The sequence below is a fragment of the Ranitomeya variabilis genome, chromosome 4, assembly GCF_051348905.1.
Source record: "Ranitomeya variabilis isolate aRanVar5 chromosome 4, aRanVar5.hap1, whole genome shotgun sequence".
Classification (NCBI taxonomy): domain Eukaryota; kingdom Metazoa; phylum Chordata; class Amphibia; order Anura; family Dendrobatidae; genus Ranitomeya; species Ranitomeya variabilis.
Genome location: NC_135235.1, coordinates 129,371,577 through 129,395,827, shown reverse-complemented (window position 1 = coordinate 129,395,827; position 24,251 = coordinate 129,371,577). Strand labels below are relative to the sequence as shown.

At 43.6% G+C, this 24,251-nt stretch overlaps 1 protein-coding gene across 4 annotated transcripts in view; it reads left to right on the top strand.

Moving 5' to 3' along the window:
* The window catches only part of SEC24C (SEC24 homolog C, COPII component), a 113,334-nt gene extending 98,524 nt beyond the window's left edge, over window positions 1–14,810 (top strand). For all 4 annotated transcript variants that reach the window (XM_077259257.1, XM_077259255.1, XM_077259256.1 and 1 more), the window contains 6 exons: window positions 1,320–1,458; window positions 4,657–4,775; window positions 5,124–5,303; window positions 6,431–6,622; window positions 9,641–9,730; window positions 13,073–14,810. In XM_077259257.1, coding sequence (XP_077115372.1) covers window positions 1,320–1,458; window positions 4,657–4,775; window positions 5,124–5,303; window positions 6,431–6,622; window positions 9,641–9,730; window positions 13,073–13,213 — 861 coding nt within the window. In that variant the 3' untranslated portion in view covers window positions 13,214–14,810. The remainder of the gene's footprint in view (window positions 1–1,319; window positions 1,459–4,656; window positions 4,776–5,123; window positions 5,304–6,430; window positions 6,623–9,640; window positions 9,731–13,072) is intronic.
* Window positions 14,811–24,251: the final 9,441 nt, after the last annotated feature.

Sequence of the window (24,251 nt, the reverse complement as noted above, 5' to 3'; positions counted from 1 at the left end):
CAGGTGCAGAGTTACAGGCGAATGCAATGCATCATGGAACTTGTAGTATTAGAGCACAGTAAGTCAGGAGAAAGGAAGTTGTCGATTAACCCCATGAGAGCTGAATCCAGCACTAAAGATGTGCTGCTGCAGCATGATAAAAGGTAATATTGCTAAAATAAACACAGTAGATGTTTTCAGTGGCACATAATGGCAAGATTTATGAAAAAAAAAAAAAAGGTTATAGTAGTGGACAACTTCTTTAACAGAATTAAACACTTGAAATAGATCACTCTGTTTGTCATGACTCTATATAATGAGAGTTTCACTTTTTGTATTGAACTGAAATAAATTGACTTTTTGATGATATTCTAATTTAGTGACAAGCACCTGTATATGGGAAATGTATCTTTTGTCTTGCTTTGAATAGGATATGTATGGAATGTCTCTCTTGGATGAAAAAATGCAGAATGTCGACTTGTACCAGTATATGAAGGGATGGAATCACTGGCCTGTCATAAGGATCCAGAGCGAGTGGAAATGACTACTGTCCACAGGAGAAGTGACCCAGTGGTACAACATTCAGTGGATATAGAGGAATGCAGTGTGACTGACTGTATATTCACTTCATTTTCTATCACTGGGTCCCTTCTCCTGCTGATACAAGTGGACATTCTGCATTTTTTTCATGCAAGAAAGACTTTCTAAGTGTCTCACAAGGCATCCCTGCTCCCTTATACTTGTATAACAGCAGCATGGAGAACAATATGCAGCTGTACTGAGTATGGTAGCTGTAAATCCAGTACCGGAGTGAAGTAAACACTGAAAGGCTGCAGCCGATCTGTCTGTCTCCCTATGTCTGCTGGCTCCCTGTGCATTATCTGTGTATAGGCGATCGCTCAGTTTACTTTAAGGGTATGTGCACACGCTGCGGATTTTGCTGCGGAACCGCAGCGTTTCCGCAGCTGCGGGTCCGCAGCAGTTTCCCATGAGTTTACAGTACAATGTAAACCTATTGGAAACTAAATCCGCAGTGCACATGCTGCGGAAAAAAACGTGCCGAAACGCAGCGGTTTATATTTCGCAGCATGTCAATTCTTTGTGCGGATTCCGCTGCGGGTTTACACCTGCTCCAATAGAAATCTGCAGGTGTAAACCCGCAGCGGAATCTGCAATAGAAACTGCAATAAATCCGCAGTAAAAACCACAGCGGTCTTGCACTGCGGATTTATGAAATCCGCTGCGGAAAATTCCGCAATGGAATCCGCAGCGTGTGCACAAGCCCTAAAAGAGACCATTTAATTAAACTGTTCTAACCTTTTGTCATTTTTTATTTTTAGTGTGCGATATTGTACACCAGCTGTGGAGGTCAGCGTAGGCTTCGTGTACACAATATGGCTTTGAATTGCTGTACACAGTTGGCAGATTTATATAGAAACTGCGAGACGGACACGCTCATCAACTACTTCGCCAAGTTTGGTGAGTCTTTTTCTACATTTCTTATGTAACACCGAAAAAGGAAAGCATTTCCAAGCAAAACGCGCGTCGGGTGGTGGGTCCCCGGGTGTTTCAGGTAACTATAACTTATTTATATCATGCGGGCATTCCCTACTGTGGTATTATATTGATATTCTATGTGCATACCATATGTTGTTACTAACAAACTCACTGAGTTATGTCATGATTGGACCTCCATATTTACTCCATCTGTGTTGTGTGCAGAATTGATCATGCTGTGCCATTTAACCATTTACTGGACTACTTAGATGGATTAATGGCTGTATGCATTGATTGTTTCTCCACTTGTGGGATAATACCATGTGCTTGGTGAACTTTGGTGTGCATTTGCCTGCATAGTGTTATTATTAGTGTTGAGCGATACCGTCCGATACTTGAAAGTATCGGTATCGGAAAGTATCGGCCGATACCGGCAAAGTATCGGATCTAATCCGATACCGATACCCGATACCAATACAAGTCAATGGGACTCAAGTATCGGACGGTATCCCTGATGGTTCCCAGGGTCTGAAGGAGAGGAAACTCTCCTTCAGGCCCTGGGATCCATATTAATGTGTAAAATAAAGAATTAAAATAAAAAATATTGATATACTCACCTCTCCGACGCAGCCTGCACCTTATCGAGGGAACCGGCAGCCTTCTTTGCTTAAAATGCGCGCGTTTACTGCCTTCCGTGACGTCACGGCTTCTGATTGGTCGCGTGCCGCCCATGTGACCGCGACGCGACCAATCACAACAAGCCGTGACGTAATTTTCAGGTCCTGAATGCCTGAAAATTACGTCACGGCTTGTTGTGATTGGTCGCGTCGCTGTCACATGGGCGGCACGGTATTCCTGATGGTTCCCAGGGTCTGAAGGAGAGGAAACTCTCCTTCAGGCCCTGGGAACCATATTAATGTGTAAAAGAAAGAAATTTTAAAATGCGCGCGTGTCCAGCCTCCCGTGACGTCACGGCTTGTGATTGGTAGCGTCGCCCATGTGACCGCGACGCAACCAATCACAACGCCGGAACGTAATTTTGAAATCCTGAAGGACCTGAAATTACGTCACGGCTTGCTGTGATTGGTTGCGTCCCGGCCACATGGGCGGCGCGCGACCAATCACAAGCCGGGACTTCGCGTAAGGAAGTTAAAGCGCGAATTTTAAGCAAACAACGCTGCCGGTTCCCTCGGTAAAGTGCAGGCTGCGTCGGAGAGGTGAGTATAGCAATATTTTTTATTTTAATTCTTTATTTTACACATTAATGTTGTTTCGATACCGATACCCGATACCACAAAAGTATCGGATCTCGGTATCGGAATTCCGATACAGCAAATATCGGCCGATACCCGATACTTGCGGTATCGGAATGCTCAACACTAGTTATTATGTATTAATTACCTTTGTACCCCTGTGGGTGACCCACCTTTTATACTGTACCTGTGGTATTTTTGCTTTACCTTTTTAATACAGATTTTCAGTAAAAATATATTTTTTATTTACTCATGCTGGCATATAAAGTTTCCTTTGTCGGTGTTATATGATAACTTTTGCTTTATGGCTGGATTCAAATAAGACAAGAATTTGGTGTCTTTACATTTCTTATGTGAAAAATGGTCTATTGGAAGTTGTTGCCACATTAATCATTTCTTAATTCTTGTGTAATGTATAGGGCACCCCCTTATATAGCAAGTATAGCATACTTATTAAATCTGACATGAAGGAGGTTTGACCCCTTAATGTGTGCCTTAAGGTACCTTCACACTAAGCGACTTTACAACGATAGCGATCCGTGACGTTGCAGCGTCCTGGATAGCGATATCGTTGTGTTTGACACGCAGCAGCGATCAGGATCCCGCTGTGAGATCGCTGGTCGTTGCTGAAAGTCCAGAACTTTATTTCGTCGCTGGATCTCCCGCTGACATCGCTGAATCGGTGTGTGTGACACCGATCCAGCGATGTCTTCGCTGGTAACCAGGGTAAACATCGGGTTACTAAGCGCAGGGCTGCGCTTAGTAACCCGATGTTTACCCTGGTTACCATTGTAAAAGTAAAAAAAAAAAAACACATACTCACATTCCGGTGCCCGGCGTCCGCTTCCCTGCACTCCTCCTGCATCCTGTGTAAGTTAAGCGGCCCTGCGCTTAGTAACCCGATGTTTACCCTGGTTACCAGGGGACTTCGGCATCGTTGGTCACTGGAGAGCCGTCTGTGTGACAGCTCTCCAGCGACCACACAATGACGAAACAGCGACGCTGCAGCGATCGGCATCGTTGTCTGTATCGCTGCAGCGTCGCTTGGTGTGAAGGTACCTTTACATGTACGGCGCTCTTTGAGAGTGGGGTGCCTGGCGTGGGCTCAGTAGTTGAGCCCACCCTGTTTTTAAAGAGGAGAAAGAGCAGCTGCCCAAGAGAATTTCTGTGGAATATGTTCTAATGAAGAGCAAATTTGCATATTGAGCACGATTTATTACTGGTGGGGACGTGGCATAACTTTGGAATGGAAAGGCATAAAAAAGTTTCAGAATCAGCTGAGCAGCATTAGGGTAGGAACTCTGAGTAAATTAAAAAAAATACAGTAAACAGGTTTGATTTAAAGGGAACCTATCATTCATTTCTTGCTGTCTGAAACGATGTGCAGCATCAATCAGATAATGGCTACACAATTGTTGCAGCGTTTCAGTGTAAACATACTTTGAAAAGCTGGCCAGGGACCGTAGGAAGAGATGTGACTAGTCCCATGCAGTCCCCGGCCAGCTTCTCCATGCTTTGCTCCAGTTGATTGACAGGTCTCTCCTTATATACTCACACATTTGAGAAACCTGTCAACTGGAGCAGGGTAGGAGATGCCGGCAGGGACCCAATATTACTAGTCGGGTTTCTTTCTGTGGTCCCTTAAAAGCTGTAGAGTAAGACATACCTGCGTGCAATTGTGCAGACAGACTGATTTATGCTGCCCGTCGTTTTTGGGTGTTTTTTGCAACCTATTCTGATATTTCTAAAGTTACCCTTTTACTGGAGTGGGCACTGAAATTGAAATCTTAAGCAATTTGTACAAAAGTCATAGATAAACCTTTTATGGCACTGGGCAAATGGCCTTGCCATGAACTGACATATTTGCCATTCATTCTACTATCATGTATTACAGCTCTGTGGACTACTTTACCTATTTGTATTCCAGCCTACAGAGGAGTCCTAAATTACCCTACAAAGACTGTGCGAGATTCCCTTATCAATCAGTGTGCACAGATCCTGGCTTGTTACCGCAAGAATTGTGCTAGCCCTTCATCTGCTGGACAGGTAACTCACTTCCCATAAGTGCTTAAGGCTTTGTTCTCATACAGCAGTTATTGCAGTCTTTCCAATGTTTCCCTGCAACAATCACTTCATTTTATAGGTAAGACTGCAGGGTTATTACAATCGTCCTTGCTGTCTAACTTGTGAAACCGCTGTTACCATGCAAGATTCAGTGATTGTGTAGTTAAATGGTGGAAAAACTGAAGAGGCCCGGAACTGTGATTTCAAGCCGCTTCATGACTGCAATGTGTGAACGCAGCCTAAAGATTTAGTTTTCTTTGTTTTTGTTTCCCATGTTTGACAGGATATAGACAAAATTCAAACTTTCTTGTCTTTGTTTTTTTTTTTCAGCTGATTCTCCCAGAATGCATGAAACTGCTTCCTGTCTATCTGAACTGTGTGCTCAAAAGTGATGTGTTGCAGCCTGGTCCTGATGTGACCATTGATGACCGGGCTTATATCCGCCAGCTCGTTTCTTCCATGGATGTTTCAGATTCCAATGTCTTTTTCTACCCAAGACTTTTGCCTTTTGTAAGTGTTTTTCTTGTTTGCAAATGGGATGTAAAATTCCTCCAAATATTTGGTGTAGAGAGGTAAAAAGTGAAATTGGATCCCAGCATCGTATATACAGGCTTTGGTGGGAGAATATAAAATTAGATTTTTACTTAAACAGAAACTCATGTCGTCATCTTTAATGACTCCCAATTGCCATATAAATGGTGTTAAGTTAAAGGGCCAGCAGCCATCAAAATGCCGCTGCGTGCCTGAGGTTTCCCACCCCTGTTTTAGATCAAAGGGATAAAGATACCTTTTATCGTGCAGCATCAAGTCATCATTCTGAGTGGCAAAAAGTGTGTGTGTGTATATTTTGTCAGTATTGCCCACATAGGTATAAAGCAGATTGGGAAATAAAAAAAATATAACTTTTATTTAGCCTATTAAAAAGTCACAATGAGTCAGTAAATACCATAAAGTGCAAAGTGAATATTATACCTTCTCCCATTGGCAAACACTAACCAAGGTTAGATCATGGAGCAATCTAATTGGCACATATAGAATCTCCAAGCCTTTTAAGAGTATATTTCCATACCTGAAATTTATCAAATACTCAATTATCAAATAAACAATGCCCATATAGTGGCGTCTAGATAATGATATGTAAGACATAAAAGAGTAGAATTGTCACCCTCTTAAAATACTGTTCAAGGTGAAGGGCACTATAGAAATATTCTTTGAAAAGTGTGTCCATGATCTAGTAGACCAATACCTTGCTTAGTGTTTGCCAGTGGGAGAAGGTATAATATTCACTTTGCACTAATTGCACTTTATGGTATTTACTGACTCATTGTGACTTATTAATTGGGAAATAAAATATAACTTTTATTTAGCCTATATGCTTTATACATTATATGTTTTTGGGATACCCCTATTCTGTTGCCCAGATAGGCCTGGCCAACAGGTTGTTGGTGCTGAGAAATGTCATGTGTAATGTTCCCGATGTGCTCAGTGAGCAGGAGTCACGAAGTCTGTGCATCTGTAATCTGTTTTTGTAGCCTTGACTGCAGCTGATCATTCCTGCTGTGAACCAGGAAAACGGGAATGTAATGTATTTATATGGACCAGAATAGATGTATAATTATATTCTCATCTTCCTCCAGTCCAAAGTAGACCCTGCCAGCGAATCTCTGCCTGTGGCTATCCGAACCTCAGAGGAACGACTCTCCAAGGGCGACATTTATTTGCTTGAGAATGGCTTGAATTTATTCATATGGATTGGTGCAAATGTGCAGCAGGCCCTTCTCCAAAACCTCTTTGGCGTTTCTACTTTTAGCCAGATAGACTGTAGTTTGGTAAGTTTCAGGAATCGTGTACTTTTGTGTGTTAGTATGACAAAAACTGTGCTACACCATTGTGTCCAGCTGAAAATACCAACACAGAAGGGAGGTCAGAGAAGAGATTCATATTTCATATCCAACACTTCAGGATCTAGGATCGTGTCGAAGGTAGCAGGCCGGATTTGTGTGGGTTTTTTTTGGGGGGGGTGTTTATGCTGTATTTTTTGTGTAGAATGAATAAACTTTAAAGGAAGTAAACACTCTGGCAGTGCTGCTCTATATTTGGTTGTATTTTAATGGAAACTCGTGACTAGAGTTGAGTAAATTTCTTCGGGTCCCCGCTTATTCGGCAAATTACACAAGGCTCTCTATGCTTCTGCTGTGACAGTGACACAGCCGCGACACATGCAGCTGCGGAGGGGATAAACGGGGACCTGAATAAATTCGCTCAACTCTACTCTTGACGGTGAGGTTGGCTGGAATCGCTGGTGAATGGAGAATTCATGCCATCGGATGGGAAACACTGATATTGGAAGTATAATGTAGATTGAGGATTTGGGAGATTTTAATTTCGAGTTTCATTTAAGTGAATGGCTCAGTCGGGAACATCTGAATTCAGTTTTTCAAGTGTTCAGACTGAAGCCCCCAGCACAGTCCAAAACTGGCAGCCAAACAGAACGTGAACTGTAACACCAAGTTAGAGGCTTTTGTAACTCGTTCAACAAGGAACTTGCGGCAGAAAGAGATGAGCTTTTGTAGGAAAGTCTCTGTGACTAAAGGAGTTTTCTCATTATTTTTACATTCATCGCCAGAGGTGATAAATATATGATTGCTGGAGATCCAACTGCTGGAAACCATTCCGAGAGTTTCCAGTGTGAATGGACCGATATGTCTAAGGCTACTTTCACACTAGCATCGGTACGGGCCCGTCGCAGTGCGTCGGACTGACGTACCGACGCATGCTGTGAAAGAAAAGCACAACGGGTGCAGTGGAAGCAGTCTTACGATGCTTCCGCTGCCCCATTGTAAGGTCCGGGGAGGAGGAGGCGGAGTTTCGGCCGCGCATGCGCGATCGAAAATGGCGGACTAGACGCACAAAAAAAGTTACATGTAACGTTTTTTGTGGCGGCGGTGCGCCAAAACACGACGCAACCATCGCACGACGGTTGCAACGTGTGGCGATACGTCGCAATGCGTCGGTAATGCAAGTCTATGGGGAAAAAACGCATCCTGCAGACAACTTTGCGGTTTTTTCTCCTAAACGATGCATTGCGACGTCCGCCGAAAAACGCTAGTGTGAAAGTAGCCTTAGAAGTGAGCACTGCTCTTTTCACTAAAATGGTCATGTGGAGCACTGTTGAGATGTCCATGACCTAGAAGTGAATGGAGCCCTGATCAGGCTTTCACACGGCCACCTCGTTCATACAGGAAACTATAGATGCCCATTTTTGGGATCTTTGAGGGTCACTGTTGTAATACCCTTGCAGTCATATATTTATCACCTATTCTGTGGATCGCTGATAAATGCATTTAGTGTGAAACTCTCTTTAAAGATTCACCATATTGCAGCAAAATTTTGGTGCAAAAATAGCACAAATGTCAACTAACCAAGAAGTATGAAGATCGAAAGATGAAAAAAATGTCATACACCTTAAAATAATGAATTTGCATGCAGCACAGCATATCAGAAAGACACACAAGAAGTGCTTCTATATTTGAAGATAAAATAATATGTGTATGTACAATACAATGTGTGTAAAAAGTTGACATTTTTATTTTAGTATATTCTTTTTTCCCACACACAGACTTTGTTTTTATGTATCCTTTTACACAGACACATACTATGGTGGCAAAGTTGTCTGTGTCCATATGAGACAGATGGTGAGGATGCCTGGTATCAGAGCTCCATCCGCTATTATCTGCTCCTAAGAAAGATGGATGTAAACATTGATCATACCTGAATAGCGCAGATGTGTTCAGTGTGTAGCAGCCACTGCTGAGAGCTGCACATTGAAAGCAGCTGTGCTACTCTGCTCTTTTTTTTTTTTTTTTCTTTTAATTTAACCCCTTTACGACCTACGACATACAAATATTCCATAGGTCGCCGTCCCCTCTTTGGTGTGGGTTTCGGCGCTGACCCCACATCTTTTCAGGCTCATGACAGCTGTCATGTGCTCTTAACATCCATGGGTGGAATCGCGACCCACCTGCCGTTGTTAACATGTTAAACGCTGCTGTCAAGCTCTGACAGCGACATTTGACATGCCATGTGCCGGAAGCGCGTCACTAATTCCACCCACTGGTTGGCATATAAAAGTTAAAATCACTCCCCATTCAAAATAAAACGATAAAAAATACACATTTGGTACCGCCGCTTTCAGAATCACCTGATCTATCAATATATAAAAAGAATTAATCCGATCGTTAAACGCTGTAACGAGAAAAAAAAAATCAAAACGCCAGCATTAAGGTTTTTTTGGGTCGCAAAGCACTTAACCACTTAAACCACTTCACCACTTAAATAAAAAAGAACCTACACATGTTTGGTGGTATCTGCGTACTCGCCCTGACTTGGAGAATTATAATGGCAGGTCAGTTTTAGCATTTAGTGGACATGTTTAAAAAAAAAAAAAAAAAACTGAAAACTTTTTTTTTCTTTTTTTTGCAACTTCACCGCACTTGGAGTTTTTTTTCCCCCGTTTTCCAGTATACAATATGGTAAAATCATCAATAGAGTCATTCAAAAGTGCAACTCGTCCCTCAAAAGACAAGCCCTCACATGGCTGTATTGATGGAAAAATAAAAAGTTCTGGCTTTGGGAAGCAGGGCAGCAAAAAACGAAAATGCAAAAATGGAAAATCCCAAGGTGGTGAAGGGGTTACATCTGACTGGCGCTAATACTATCTGATCAGTGGAGTTGCTGGGTGTTTAGACCACTAACAAATCTGATGACCGATCTTAATGCACCCCGTTTAAAGTCTAGTCATAATTGACATGCATAAAACTGTTTTCTCTGAATTTTTTTGTCTGCAGAGTTCTCTACCGGTCCTGGATAATCCTGTCTCAAATAAAATGCATGCAATTGTCACCATGTTCAGAGCACAGAGACCACGGTACATGAAGGTGAGAAAACAACTACTTTATTTAACGGGAAGGTGCCATATAAAAAAATTCACCAATTGAAAAAATGTTAAGTACTGCTGTTTAAATTTGTTTTTTTTTTGTTGTGAATATTTGTTTTTAATGAAATAAAATATAAAAAATGTAAAAAGTTTTGATATTTTCCACACTTAAACACTAGAGGGAGCAGCTGCTGAAATTTTCCATGAAAAGCTAGTGTACAACTAGCTCACATTACAACTGCAGTAAATGTGGGCTGGATCTGCTCACGTGTGTGACGTGACCCCTCTCCTCGCCTTCTGCAAAAAGATCAGAAAGAATAAAATTTAGGATCACAGTGAGGAGCCGTTTTGTTGGCGACTGCAAAGTGATACTTAGATGTGGGCATTGTCCAGAGGTGGATGGAGCAGTGCAGCAAATTACACCACTGCTCCCATAGAAGTTGACTGAGTGGGATCAAGATTTACACCTGCAGGGTCATGCAGTACATCACTACTCCCATAGAGGTGGATGGAACTGAATTTTTTTTTTCTTGGGAGGGGAGGGAATTAATGTGGTGTATTGTGTGACACCGCTTCGTCCACTTTTATAGGAGCAGTGGTGTGCTCCCTAGTGATGAGCGAATATACTCGTTACTCGAGATTTCCCGAGCACCCTCGGGGGTCCTCCGAGTATTTAGTGCTCGGAGATTTAGTTTTTATCACTGCAGCTGAATGATTTACATTTGTTAGCCAGCTTGAGTACATGTGGGGATTCCCTAGCAACCAGGCAACCCCCACATGTACTTATGCTGGCTAACAGATGTAAATCATTCAGCTGCGGCGCTGAAAACTAAATCTCCGAGCACTAAAAAATACTCGGAGGCCACCCGAGCATGCTTGGGAAATCTCGAGTAACGAGTGTATTCGCTCATCACTAGTGATCACCACTGCACCCATAGACATGAACTGAGCAGGGTCACTAAGTACTCCGCTGCTCTCATAGAAGTAAACAGAGCTGGGTCATGCCTTACACCACAGCTCCCATAAAAGTGGACAAGCAGAGTCACGCATTACACCATTGCTCCCATAGAAGTGGACAGAGTGGGCTCACACATTACACCACTACTCCCATATAAGTTGACGTTACTGAATTTATTTTTTCGAAGGGTAGGGAATTAATGTGTCCCCCCGTTCCGTACACCTCAATGGGAGCAGTGGTGTATTGTATGACACCACTCCGTCCACTACATTACTACAATAGAAGTGGACAGAGCAGACTCACATTAATTACTCCACCAAAAAAATATTCAACGCGGTCACAGAAGAGCATATGTAATAACTTTTACAGCCATTACAAAGTAATGTTCATCCTATTCAACCCCCTAGTCCCCTAGTTTCCCCATATAGTACTCCTTATAGTACAATGGGGCCCCACATAGTGCTCCACAGTATAATGGCCCCACATAGAATAGATAGATATCGTGTAGTTATGTAATTTCACAAGTCCCCTACATATAATAAGCTTGCATCCTTTGGTGCATGTGGCACTAAGGGTACCGTCACACAGTACCATTTTAATCGCTACGACGGCACGATCCGTGACGTCGCAGCGATCGTATGATTATCGCTCCAGCGTCGTAGACTGCGGTCACACGTTGCAATCACGGCGCTGGAGCGATGCCGAAGTCCCCGGTAACCAGGGTAAACATCGGGTAACTAAGCGCAGGGCCGCGCTTAGTAACCCGATGTTTACCCTGGTTACCAGCGTAAACGTAAAAAAAACAAACAGTACATACTTACATTCCGGTGTCTGTCCCCGGCGTTCTGCTTCTCTCCACTGTGTAAGCGCCATAGCCGGAAAGCACAGCGGTGACGTCCGACGTCACCGCTGTGCTCGCTTTCCGGCTGGCCGGCGCTCACACTGCAGAGAAGCTGAGACGCCGGAGGACAGACACCGGAATGTGAGTATGTACTGTTTGTTTTTTTTACGTTTACGCTGGTAACCACAGTAAACATCGGGTTACTAAGCGCGGTCCTGCGCTTAGTTACCCGATGTTTACCCTGGTTACAAGCGAACACATCGCTGGATCGCTGTCACACACAACGATCCAGCGATGTCAGCGGGTGATCAAGCGACGAAAGAAAGTTCCATACGATCTGCTACGACGTACGATTCTCAGCAGGATCCCTGATTGCTGCTGCGTGTCAGACACTGCGATATCGTAACAATATCGCTAGAACGTCACGAATCGTACCGTCGTAGCGATCAAAATGGTACTGTGTGACAGTACCCTAAGGGATGTTTAGCCATGTTTATTTGATAATCAACAAAGGTAAAGCAGGACGCTGTTAGCTGATATTATCAGGCTGGAAAGGGCCATGGCTATTTGTCCCTTCCCAGCTTAAAAATACCATCCCGCAGCTGCCCCAGAAGTAAAACAATTAGATTAGATCCATCAATTCTGGCTTTTTGTCCAGCTTTTCCCCATTGCCCTGGAGCTGTGGCAATCAGGGTAATGGTAGTTGGGGTTGATGACAGCAGTGATTTGTCAGACATACCCATTATTTATTTATTTTATTTTTTCTTCATTTATTTAAAATATACATAAGAACAAACACAATTCCCATGTCCATAAACAGGAGTACACTTTATTACACTGGTTTACAAAATTAGAAGCAACAATGTATGAATTAGTACGTGTTCATTCCCATGTCTGATCAGACATGCTACTTATTAACCTAGTAATGAAAAAACACACACACAGATTAATACATTTTATTTGAAAACACTTCCTGACACTTTCCCTGGTTCATCATTTTATTTTTGGGGAAAAAAAGCCATAACTGTTCGCTGTAGTCCAAGGAATCCGCCGTAGTCCAGAAATGGATAAACGTAAAACATAAAAAGAGAGAAATAAAGACAAGACACTGTCCCTCGTTCACCAATTTATTAGAAAACAAAAAGTTCCCACTGTGGTCTGATGTAGCCCATGCCGTTCCCACGACGACCCACAAATTCGACGTCCAAAGGCTATGGAGCCTCGTTCAGAGAATGAAGTTCTGTAGGCTGTAGCAGCAGCCACTCCGTGCCCAGCTGTGCTCTGCAAGACCCGGCGTCTGTGACTCCACTAAATGATGCGCCCCATATCGTGCTCCACAGTGTAATGGCCCCATATAGTGCACCATACAATATGATTGTCCCATACATGATGATGGTCCCACATAGTGTACTTAAAAATAATTGATTATATAATTATTAATATAAAAATAAAAATCGTGGCACCTTCCCTTTAACCCCCCTTCTAGTGTCTGACCACATTCATTCATGGTAACTAACATGTATTTTTCCCATTTCCTCTTCCAGTTGCTGATCATCAAGCAGGATGACAAGCTGGAGATGTTTTTCAAACACCTGTTGGTAGAAGACAAGAACATAAATGGAGGAGCTTCCTATGTAGATTTCCTGTGTCACATGCACAAGGAGATCCGGCAGCTTCTCAGTTAGAGCTTGAAGACACTGTGGCTCCCATCTGTGTTGACATTGGAGAAGTGACGCTAACCACCTTGGTCTTTTTACTATGCTACTACAAACAGGACACCAGATAACCGATGTACTCTCATTCTGATTGACCTCCCGCTCTTGTCTTTATTTTAAATGACATCCTTTACAGCCCCCCTCCCTGCCTTTCCCCAAATTTAATGAAAAAACCATGAATTGGAATTGTTTACTGTTGAAAAGGTCTTAAATGAGATCCGATAACTATTTTCAGACATAATAAATGATGAAACAAAGCTCTGTCTATAAAACCATTTATATTGAGGATTGTACAGTTCGCTAAGGGAACGTCCATGTCATCATCTACTAAGGAAGGTGATTTTTGGAAGTCGCTTTTGGAGTCGCCACATCGTATGAGCAAACTATCAAATTCATTAGACTTAAGTGGAAAGGAAGGATCTGATGCTATGAGTGGAATGGTCTTATGCTATATTATCTTATTAAGCCTAAATATGAAGAATTTATGATTAGAGACCTCACTTTAATGTGTGTTCCTTTTCCCAATTCCATAAATTGAGAAACTTCGCAAACCAGATTGTTAAAATGTAGTTGTTTTTAAAGATTGTATCATGGCCACACAGTTTAAAGAAACAAATCTATCTCCAATCAATATAGTTATCTATAAATATTCCCCGTACTTATGTGGAGCTGGCGCCTAATATCCGTGCTTTACTTTTGCTTATTACCTTGATGGAAGATCTGAATGAAACTATTGAATGAGGCTAACAAGAACAATCCTAAATGAATATTGAAATCCAAATGTCTAATTTTGTATACAGAATGTGTAACATAATTATGGCCCAATGATCTGAGCCAAAATTCCACTTGCAATGTACACAAATCTTCTGCTAAATTCGTGCAGGCTCTCAGGAAAAGATGGCCATATATTATGGATATCAGCACTGAGAATGTTCCTGAACCTGCATGTTATGCTACTGAGATATCAAGAATATTTGTATTTCTTTTACATTTTCTGTTTAAGGATTTAAAGTTGGGAACGAAAAAAGATAAGATTATGTATTTTGTTTTTAGCCAAAATTGCATCCGTGGCAAAGAATTGCTGGGCAGCCTTGGTGAAAATTGATGAAAGCTGATTGATAACTGCATCATCCTACATGTTCTTAAGAGGAAGGCTCTGAGGTGTCCGATGCCTTCAGAATTCAGCATTCCATGCCCCCGTGCCATCTTTGCTGACAGCTGTCCTGCATGTGTCGTTTTGTTGAGAAAAAGGGACAATTATCTCTGAGAACAGCCATGTTCAGATGAAGAGCCTTTTTCAAAGGACTCATCTGTTCCTCGCGAAGTCCCAGAAGTTTATTTATGGTAGATGATTGTCAGTATTTTCCCTCTTATAACAAGCATCAAAAACCAACTAGATCACCCAGGAAAAAAAACAAGGTCTTGGCTGCCTTTGATACCAGTGCTTAGTATTGCTGTGTTGATTGCAAAATGGAAACAATATAAATTATATATTCATTTTTTTTTCTTGTTTGTTTTGCCATTGTATCTAAATTTGTAAAGAAATAAATACTTTTTTTAGTTTGAATTGCTTAGAAAATGGCTTAATGGGGTTGTTCCAAGTTTTAAATGTTGGCCAATTATTTCAGGAACAAAAAAGTATTAATCTTTGCAAATACTTTGCTGTTTAAAAAAAAAAAAAAAAAAATTCCTCCACTAGCGCACCATTCATAGCTTTTATTGTGTTGCTGGCCCTGGAGCTGACTTGACTAGTCTCATTGCTCAGGATGACTGCCTTTAGGGTTGGTACGTAGAGGTATTTTTTAGTGATGAGCGAATCTACTCGTTGCTCAGGTGGTCTTCGAGTATTTGTGACTGCTCGGAGATTGTTTTCCTTGCAGCAGCTGCATGATTTTCAGCTATTAGACAGCTTGATTACATGTGGGGACTCCCTAGCAACCTGACAACCCCCACATGTACTCAGGCTGGCTAGCAGCCGTAAATCATGCAGCTGCGTCAATAAAAACTAAAGCTCCGAGCAGTCACAAGTACACGGAGACCACCCGAGCGTGATCGGGACAACCCGAGCATGATTACACTCGCTCATCACTAGTAATTTTCTTTTCATGGACCTATGTTCTTGTTCACTGATGCAAGTTGATGCAGCAGTGCATGCCCTGCTACATGACAATCGGGGACAGTGTTTGATACACTGTGAATCAGAAGTGCATCATGTGTATGGTGCTACATCACAGTAAAGGACCGCTTATGACAATGATACAGCAATAAATCATTTATGCACTTCCGCATTACATTCAGTGACTGTGTGATGCAGTAATGCATCATTAATGCCTCCTACATGTAAGCAAGGATGAAGAGAAGGACCATTGTGTGACACGCTGACACAGCAGTGCATCATTTATGCCCTACTACATCACCGCAGGGGTTGAGAGCTAGTGTGACAAGGTAGTATTGTATTTTTTGGGGAGAGGTAAATCTATATGTAGAGGGCCATAAGACTTTATATACTTTACATTAAAACTACAACATCTAGAAGGAACTGTCATGATCTATAGAAATCACAGGATGAATAAACATGTTAATCATATGTAAAGGATCACAAAATGAAACAACATTTTCAAAGCCTCTCAATTTATTTAGTATCGAAATGAGTGCCACAAACCAATATAAACACTTGCATGACTTGGCATGCTATCAATGAGGTTATCACCTAAATAAATCATGTTTTCAAAATTGTCTACTTTTTTCCCCACCATTTGCATAACCTTAACATGGCTATCCATCTTGTGATTTCCATTTCAAGACTTTGCCTTCTTGATGTTAAAAGGTATACAACAAAAAACACTTACCAGCAAAACTTTAAAAAAACAATCTGGTACCAACATGACCTGTACCTGGGGAACAGATAGGCCACAGTCAATGAGAACTGATGCTGGAACATGCTTATTTGCTAAGTGAAGAATTCTGTTGGGTATCCTCATGCTGAAGGGTTCTTGGTCCACCCCAGAATGTTGAGGTAGGTGACAGCAGTCGTTGTCTATGAGAAGGGAGGACCAGCCGGAGCGAGCTAGGAAGATGGCCTTCAGTTCCAACAAATTGATCTGGAGGCTGGATTCCTCCAGAAAACAGAAACCCTGGGTGATGTTTGAACTCTGCTTCCCAGCCAAGAGACTAGCATTGGTTGTAACCACCTGCTTTTTAAGACTGAGGAAAGACTTGCTGGAAAATAAAGGTAGGGCTGTTAACCAGAACAGAATATATCTGCGGGCTCGAATGGGGAGACAGATGCCTTGATCTAGGGTGCTCATTGACTTGTTCCAAAGAGAACTGTACTCTGTAGCTGTGAAACTAGGCAAAGGGGACCACCTTGAAAACAGCCCCCCTGTGCCCAGAATTCTCATGCAAAACTGGATGGAACACTAGACCAACATGTGTGTCTATCATGCCCAAAAATTCCGGGCACTAAGATGGTGTCACATAAGACTTCTGGGTATTGAAAGTCCAACCAAAGGAGTTCAAGGTCATCTGGAGGCTGGTCAAGGTTCCCTTCTTAGATGAGGCATTCATCAAGAGATCGCCATCCCACTGACATGCAGGAGCGCCATTAGTGGAGCGAGCACTTTGGTGAAGACCCTTGGAGCTATCGCTAGACCAAAAGATAGAGCAACAAACTGAAAATGGAGAAAACCTATAGAGATGCAATGGGAATAAACATCTATGTTCATTGAGGAGAGAAATTCTCCCAGTTCCAGCGATGTGACAATGGACCACAGGGAATCCATGTTAAATCTTTGGACTCGCACATATTTGTTGAGTCTCTTCAAATCCATGATGGGTCTCACAGTACCATCCTTTTTAGGGACTGTGAGCATTTTTGAATAGTATACCTAAAACCGTTCCGTGTCTGCAACATGAACAATGACTGCTTGGCACTGAAGCTCATGGATGTCTCCGAAGAAACGTACGCACTAGGTTGAGTCCTCGAAGGTGTTGAAAATTAAAAAACTTGTCTGAAATCAGGGAGGTGAATTTAATTTTTTTTCTTTTTAACTTGAGGGAAACCTCTCCTTGACCCAAGCATCATTCATAGCTATCCAAACCTCCCTGAACGATAAAACATGACCCCACTCAAGAGCTAAATGGTTCCAGAGGATTGGGCAGGCTTCTTGTTGCCTTCACAAGAGGAATTGTGAAAGGAATGAAACCTCTGAGAACGCCTAAAGAGATTCTGGGTAAGCAGACCATTCTTGACCCAGTAGTATCCTTGATTATTTAAATGCTTTCTGAAGAGCTTAGCTCCAGAGAATTGGAGTACTATAAGAGCCTGGAAGTCTAGTTGGCAGTCCAGAATTTGAGCTGAATGGAACACCGAACTGCTACCAAATTAGCTGTGGCATGGGCCACTAATTGTGCTCATGCAAGTGAAGCCTCACAGAGGAACATTGAGGCATGTAGTTTACAGGAGATATTGAGAAAGTTCTTTTCAAGGGCCCCAGAAGACCTGAGGATGACCGAGAGACTTGCCTTGGGAAAAACTATTCGGGGGCAACTACCACTTTGAGTCTTCATCAATTGGCTTGGAAACCCACATTAGATTGTCAAGGGAGAGAGCGAGGATTTCTGCCACAACTTTGCGGGATGTTTGTCTGTAAAGGCCGGATTTGATGACATACCCATAGCACTATGTCCACCAATGAGGTGAGGAACCTTAGAACCTTGATTGCATTGAAGTAAGAGGATGCAGAATCAGCAAATACTCTCCAGATCTTCTAAATCCTGTTGTTGGAGAGCGTGACAGACAATCAAAACAGTGTTCAGAACAAATCACAGGTATTGAAGACACTGAGAAGGAAGGAGATGGGACTTGGGTTTGATCAGTAGGAATCTATGATGGCCCAGAGTAATCCAGACCTGAGACCTGGAGACCTTCTGATGTGGCTTTTATCTGTCAATCGTTCAAATACAGAATGAAATATATTCCTTCCAAACGTAGGGCTGCCATCATAACCACTGCAAATTTCATTAAGACTCTCATAGCTGAAGACCTGTAAACTGAAGATAATAGGTACAACCTTGGATTTTCACCACTAATCTGACAAATTTCCTGTTGGCAAGAAGGACTGGGATGTGAACATAGGAATCTGATCTATAGTGTCCAGGAAATCTCTGTTGTATAATAGACATAATTTACCTTATGTTGGTCATTTTTAATTTTTTTGGCTCGTGTCTAAGTAAGGTCGATCCATTCTGCCAGCTGGACAGAAGGGACTTCAACAGCTTTCTTGAAAAGAAACTCCTTCCTGCAAGAAGATGAGCGTCGTTTATGAAATTCAGATAGAACTTGTTTCTGGGAGTAGTTTTGAGTTCCCCAGAATAACTTCTCTAAATTAAGGAACAAACCCGAGTCTTTTGAAGTCTGTGCCCAAACTGAAGCTAATAAAGCCACTCTCCCACCGACCTGTTGGACTGAGAGGCCGAAATCACGTTTCTGTAGGTTTCCTGGCCGTAAATGAAAATCTCTTGTTGAAAAGCAAACAATTGGAAATTTGTCTTTCCTTGAACGTTCTTTAAATTTGATGAAAAATTTGATCTGGGGGGAAAAAGCACCTGATGTTGCATTTATTTTTTCCTCTGGAGGGAAAAGCCTTTACGCACGTTCAAATCCTTCAATTTTGAAGTTGAGAGCCAAAGATGCTATCTGGCTGATATGATAGAGAATATAAATTATGGTTAGAAGGAATATCTCCCAACCAGTGTTTTATAGACAAACCTCTTCTTGTAGAATTATTCAAAGGCAAGCTTCTAGAAGCTATCCTTAACTAATCAAATTGAGCATCACAACAGAATTCAGAGGCTGATTTCATCAAGGGTATTTTACTGAAAATTATCCTCTCTGTGGACTCTTTTTCAATTCCCTAGAAATCTGCCTTGGCTAAATCCTTAAAGGGAACCTGTCACTCCCCTCTGGCATTTTTAACTAAAAGAGCCACCTTGTGCAGCACTAAGGCTGCATTCTGTCAAGGTGGCTCTCCTTTTTGTGCTCCCTTCCAACGCAGCAATATTAATTTTTATAATTTTGGCGCCATACCTTTAGTCTGTCTGGGGGGGCACGTCTTTTCCCCTGGACACAACCACCTCCCAGCCATCAGTCACCCCTCCGTGCGCCTGGCACGCCTCCTCTATCTTCAGTAACGTACCCGGCGCCTGCGCTTTGCTTTTCTTTTTCGGGCATGCGCCGTTTGCGCTGCCCTTCGACTCACATCATCTGATGGAGTTCATCTTGCGCCTGTGTGTGCCCGAGATCCTGCCCCACAGTGTGTTCTGATTTATTCACGCCTGCAGGGGGTGGAATCTCGGGCCTTGGGTATCACCACTGAGACGGACACCTTACTCTTGAACTCTATCTGCAGCAGTTCTTTGGGACTCTACTCCTATACTCTTTCCTTCTCAATTACTCCTCTTCCTCCAGTGCGGTTTTGAGGAAGACCGTGCCTGGTCGAAACGTTAACCTTATCTTGTTGTACGCTATCATCCGTTTTTTCATTATTTGGTGGTGCTTGTGCACATGAATAAAAGCAACCAAAAATTTTTTTCTACATAAACGCAAAGACTTGAGTCCTTCCGATGGGGGGGCTGCTGCTGCTTCCAGAAGTCGCACGGTGGAGAGAACCATCACACTTCCAGTAACATCCGGGAAGGCGCCAGGTCAAGAGGTCGGCGTGCGATCCAGGGTGGAAAGCGGTAGTAACACGAGACAGGTAATAAGACCGTTAGGGTACCGTCTCACAGTGGCACTTTGGTCGCTACGACGGTACGATCCGTGACGTTCCAGCGATATCCATATGATATCGCTGTGTCTGACACGCAGCAGCGATCAGGGACCCTGCTGAGAATCGTACGTCGTAGCAGATCGTTTGGAACTTTATTTCGTCGCTGGATCTCCTGCTGTCATCGCTGGATCGGTGTGTGTGACACCGATCCAGCGATGCGTTCGCTTGTAACCAGGGTAAACATCGGGTTACTAAGCGCAGGGCCACGCTTAGTAACCCGATGTTTACCCTGGTTACCATCGTAAATGTAAAAAAAAAAAAAAAAAAACAGTACATACTCACATTCCGGTGTCCGTCAGGTCCCTCGCCTTCAGCTTCCCGCACTGACTGTGAGCGTCGGCCGGAAAGCAGGGCACAGCGGTTACACCGCTGTGCTCTGCTTTTACTTTACGGCCGGCAGTCAGTCAGTGCGGGAAGCTGAAGGCGAGGGACCTGAAGGACACCGGAATGTGAGTATGTACTGTTTGTTGTTTTTTTTTTTTTACATTTACGATGGTAACCAGGGTAAACATCGGGTTACTAAGCGCGGCCCTGCGCTTAGTAACCCGATGTTTACCCTGGTTACCCTGGGACTTCGGCATCGTTGGTCGCTGGAGAGCTGTCTGTGTGACAGCTCCCCAGCGACCACACAACGACTTACCAACGATCACGGCCAGGTTGTATCGCTGGTCGTGATCGTTGGAAAGTTGCAGAGTGTGACGGTACCCTTACCTGGATCTTGGAGGTCACAGGGCATGCACAGAGCGCTATAGAGGAATCGGGTGACAAGGACTGCGGGGTAAGTGTGCTTTGCGCAGTCATATCAGCGGTTATACAGCCTGTGGCTATTCCCCTTTTTCTACAAAATATAGGACAAGGGAGCCCCAGCTATGCCCCTACCTATGCCCAAACGGTCTGGCAAAGCTTTGGAAAAATCCAAATGGTGCCCTATATGCAATATAAAATAACCAGAGGCATATACAGAATGGTCTGTGAAACCTGCACCACCAGAGTTGTAAAGGAAGAACAACCGTTCCTATTGTCTGAGATGAGATCTCTAATCGGGGAAGAAGTCCAGGCCTCTATATCTAGCCTTACCCGTCTGCAACCTCCCAGTCTGGGTCCGAGAGCTAAGAGACCTTGGTGGGAGATAGAACTAAGCTTGGATGAGGAATCCTAGCTCCCAGGGTCAGACCAGGAAGGATAGGGTGAAGTAGTGATGGAAAATTCAGAACGGGGCAGGAGATACTTATTTGCCTCGGAGGATACCGATGACCTAGTCCAGGCTGTCAGAGATACGATGCAGGTGGAGGAGGTACCAAAACCACAGTCCAGACAGGATCAGATGTTTGGGGGTCTCAGAACTCAGAAGCAGCGTGTGATCCCAGTGAATGACCATATCCAGGCCATGGTCCTGGAGGAATGGGAGGATGCGGAGAAACGCTTGGTGTTTCCACGGACCTTTAAAAATCGTTTGCCATTTCATCCTGAGGACATTAAGATCTGGCAGGAGGTTCCCAAGATAGATGTACCAGTCGCCAAGGTCGCTAGGAAGACATCTATTCCCTTTGAGGACTCTTCAAGTCTAAAAGACCCTATGGCAGATAACCTCCTAAAACGGGCTTGGGAGACATCTGCGGCTTTGATCCAAACCAATATAGCCACCACTTCAGTTGCCAGGTCTATGTTTCTATGGATGGGGCAACTGGAGGAGCACTTGAATATCAAAACGCCCAGGGAAGATATTTTAGCCACTAAGGAAGTTTGCTACTGCCTTTTTGGCAGATTCATCGGCCGAATCTGTAAGGTTCTCAGCCAGGAATAGCTCATTGTCTAATGCGGCCCGTAGAGCCATATGGATAAAATCCTGGTCGGGGGACAACGTCTCTAAAAATAAGTTGTGCTCCATTCCCTTCTCAGGGTTAAGGGTGTTCGGGCCGGCATTAGACAATATCTTGGAGAAAGCATCGGACAAAAAGAATGGGTTTCACGAGGATAGGTTTAGAAGGACCCAGACCTTTCGCAAACCAGGAGACAGTCCAATTATAGGAGCCAGGGGAAGTCCAGTAGAGGAACCTACCTCAAAGGGGGGGGGAAGAGCAAGGAATCATTGGGTCAGGTTCGAGATCTAGAAGACAATGACGTCATCCGGGTCGGGGGGCGACTCAGGCAGTTTGTGGCAAGTTGGCAACACATTACCGAGGATCAGTGGGCTCTCAGAACCATAGCAGAGGGTTATGCAATAGAATTCACTGTGCCTCCCCCGAAAGGTTTATCGCTCCTCGTACCTTGTTGACAGTTTCGCATGGGAGCAGACTTAAGGGAGCTGGCGGACACTGCTGTTACAGTCCCAGTCCCCCAGGCAGTGGAGGGCAAGGGTCACTATTCTGCACGGTTCTCCATTATAAAGCCATCCGGAGAATCACACACTATAATAAATCTGAAACCCTTAAACCTTTGGGTAAAGTAAAAAAAATGGTTCAGGATGGAGTTGATAAAATCTATGGTTCTCCTTATAGAAAGGGATGCATTTATGTGCACTCTGGATCTAAAAAGTGCATATTACCAGGTCCCGATTCACCCGGTGTCCCAATAATTTTTGGAGATTTGCGGTAATGATCCAGAAACAAATCTTCCACTTTCAGTGCCTTCCATTCGGACTAGCATCAGCTCCCTGGGTACTAACCAAATTGGTATCAGAGATGGTAGCCTACTTAATGAGCAAATGGATAATCATAGTACCATACTTAGACGATTTCCTCCTAGTGGCAAATTCGGTGGAAGAACTCTGACTTCACAGAGAGAAAACCATATCCATAATAGAGTATCTGGGATGGATCTTCAATCAACAGAAGTCGGACCTGGTGCCGGAAAAAAGGAAGATTTTCCTGGGTGTACTATTAGACTCCATATGCAGAACATCCTTCTTACCGGAGGAGAAGCAGGAGACGATGCGGAACAAAATCCGAGAGTTCCTGAGTAGTGATGAGCGAGTGTACTCGTTGCTCGGGTTTTCCTGAGCACGCTCGGGTAATCTCCGAGTATTTGTTAATGTTCGGAGATTTAGTTTTTGTTGATGCAACAGCATGATTTAGGTCTGATAGCCAGCCTGAGTACATGTGGGGGTTGCCTGGTTGCTAGAAAATCCCCACACGTATTCAGCCTGGCTAGCAGCCATAAATCATGCAGCTGCATCAACAAAGACTAAATCTCCGAGCACGAATACATACTCAGACCACGCGAGCAATGAGTATACTCGCTCATCACTATTCCTGAGAAGTCGGGCTTCAATCAGGTCGGCAATGAAAATTCTAGGCCTCCTGATGGCTTGCATTCCTTGTGTCTGGTGGGCCTAGTTCCACTCGAGAGCCTTGCAGAGGGAAGTCCCGTCCGTCGATGTCAGTCATCACTCGACAGAGGAATGTTCTTATCCCTGGCAGTGAGAAGATCACTACTTTGGTGGACTCAGCCAAAAAAATCTGCAGTTAATCATTCCTTGGATCTCCTCACTGTGAGTGGTGATCACTACGGACACCGGGGGGGTTGGGGAGCACACTTGGAAGGAAGGATTCTTCGGGGCAGATGGCCATCAAAGATCCAGTCCATGTTGTCCAACTACAGGAAAACGCCGCGTGGGAAGCCCTAAGGAAAAATCGGTCATATCTAAAGGGGTAACATGTAAAGATCCTTTCGGACACTGTGACAGTGGTATCTTTCTTGTGACACCAGGGGGCCCCGGACACAGGGCTCTCTAGGATGTGGAGGTCAGAATCTTCTCTTGCGCAGAGGAAACGGTCTTTTCGGTGACAGCTGTCCATTCCGAGGGATCCCAGAATACAGTAGCGGATTACCGGAGTAGACAGAAGGTCTGGTCAATGGAATGGGAGCTAAATGAGGAGGTTTTCCAGCACTTGTGTCATATCTGGGGTACATCTCAAATAGACCTGTTCTCAACTAGGAAGAATACAAAGGTCACCAGATTATACTCCCTAAGTCCAATGGACAATCCAGAGGCTGTCGACGTGTTCAGCCAAAGGTGGGACAGGTTCCTGTCTTATGCCTTTCCCCCGATGGCACTTATTCCAGGAATCCTCATGAAAATCCAAGAGGATCCGTCGAAAGTACTTCTAATCACCCCGTATTGGCCAATTAGAAGTTGGTTCCCACTGCTAAGAGCCATGGCGTTAGAGGAACCGGTT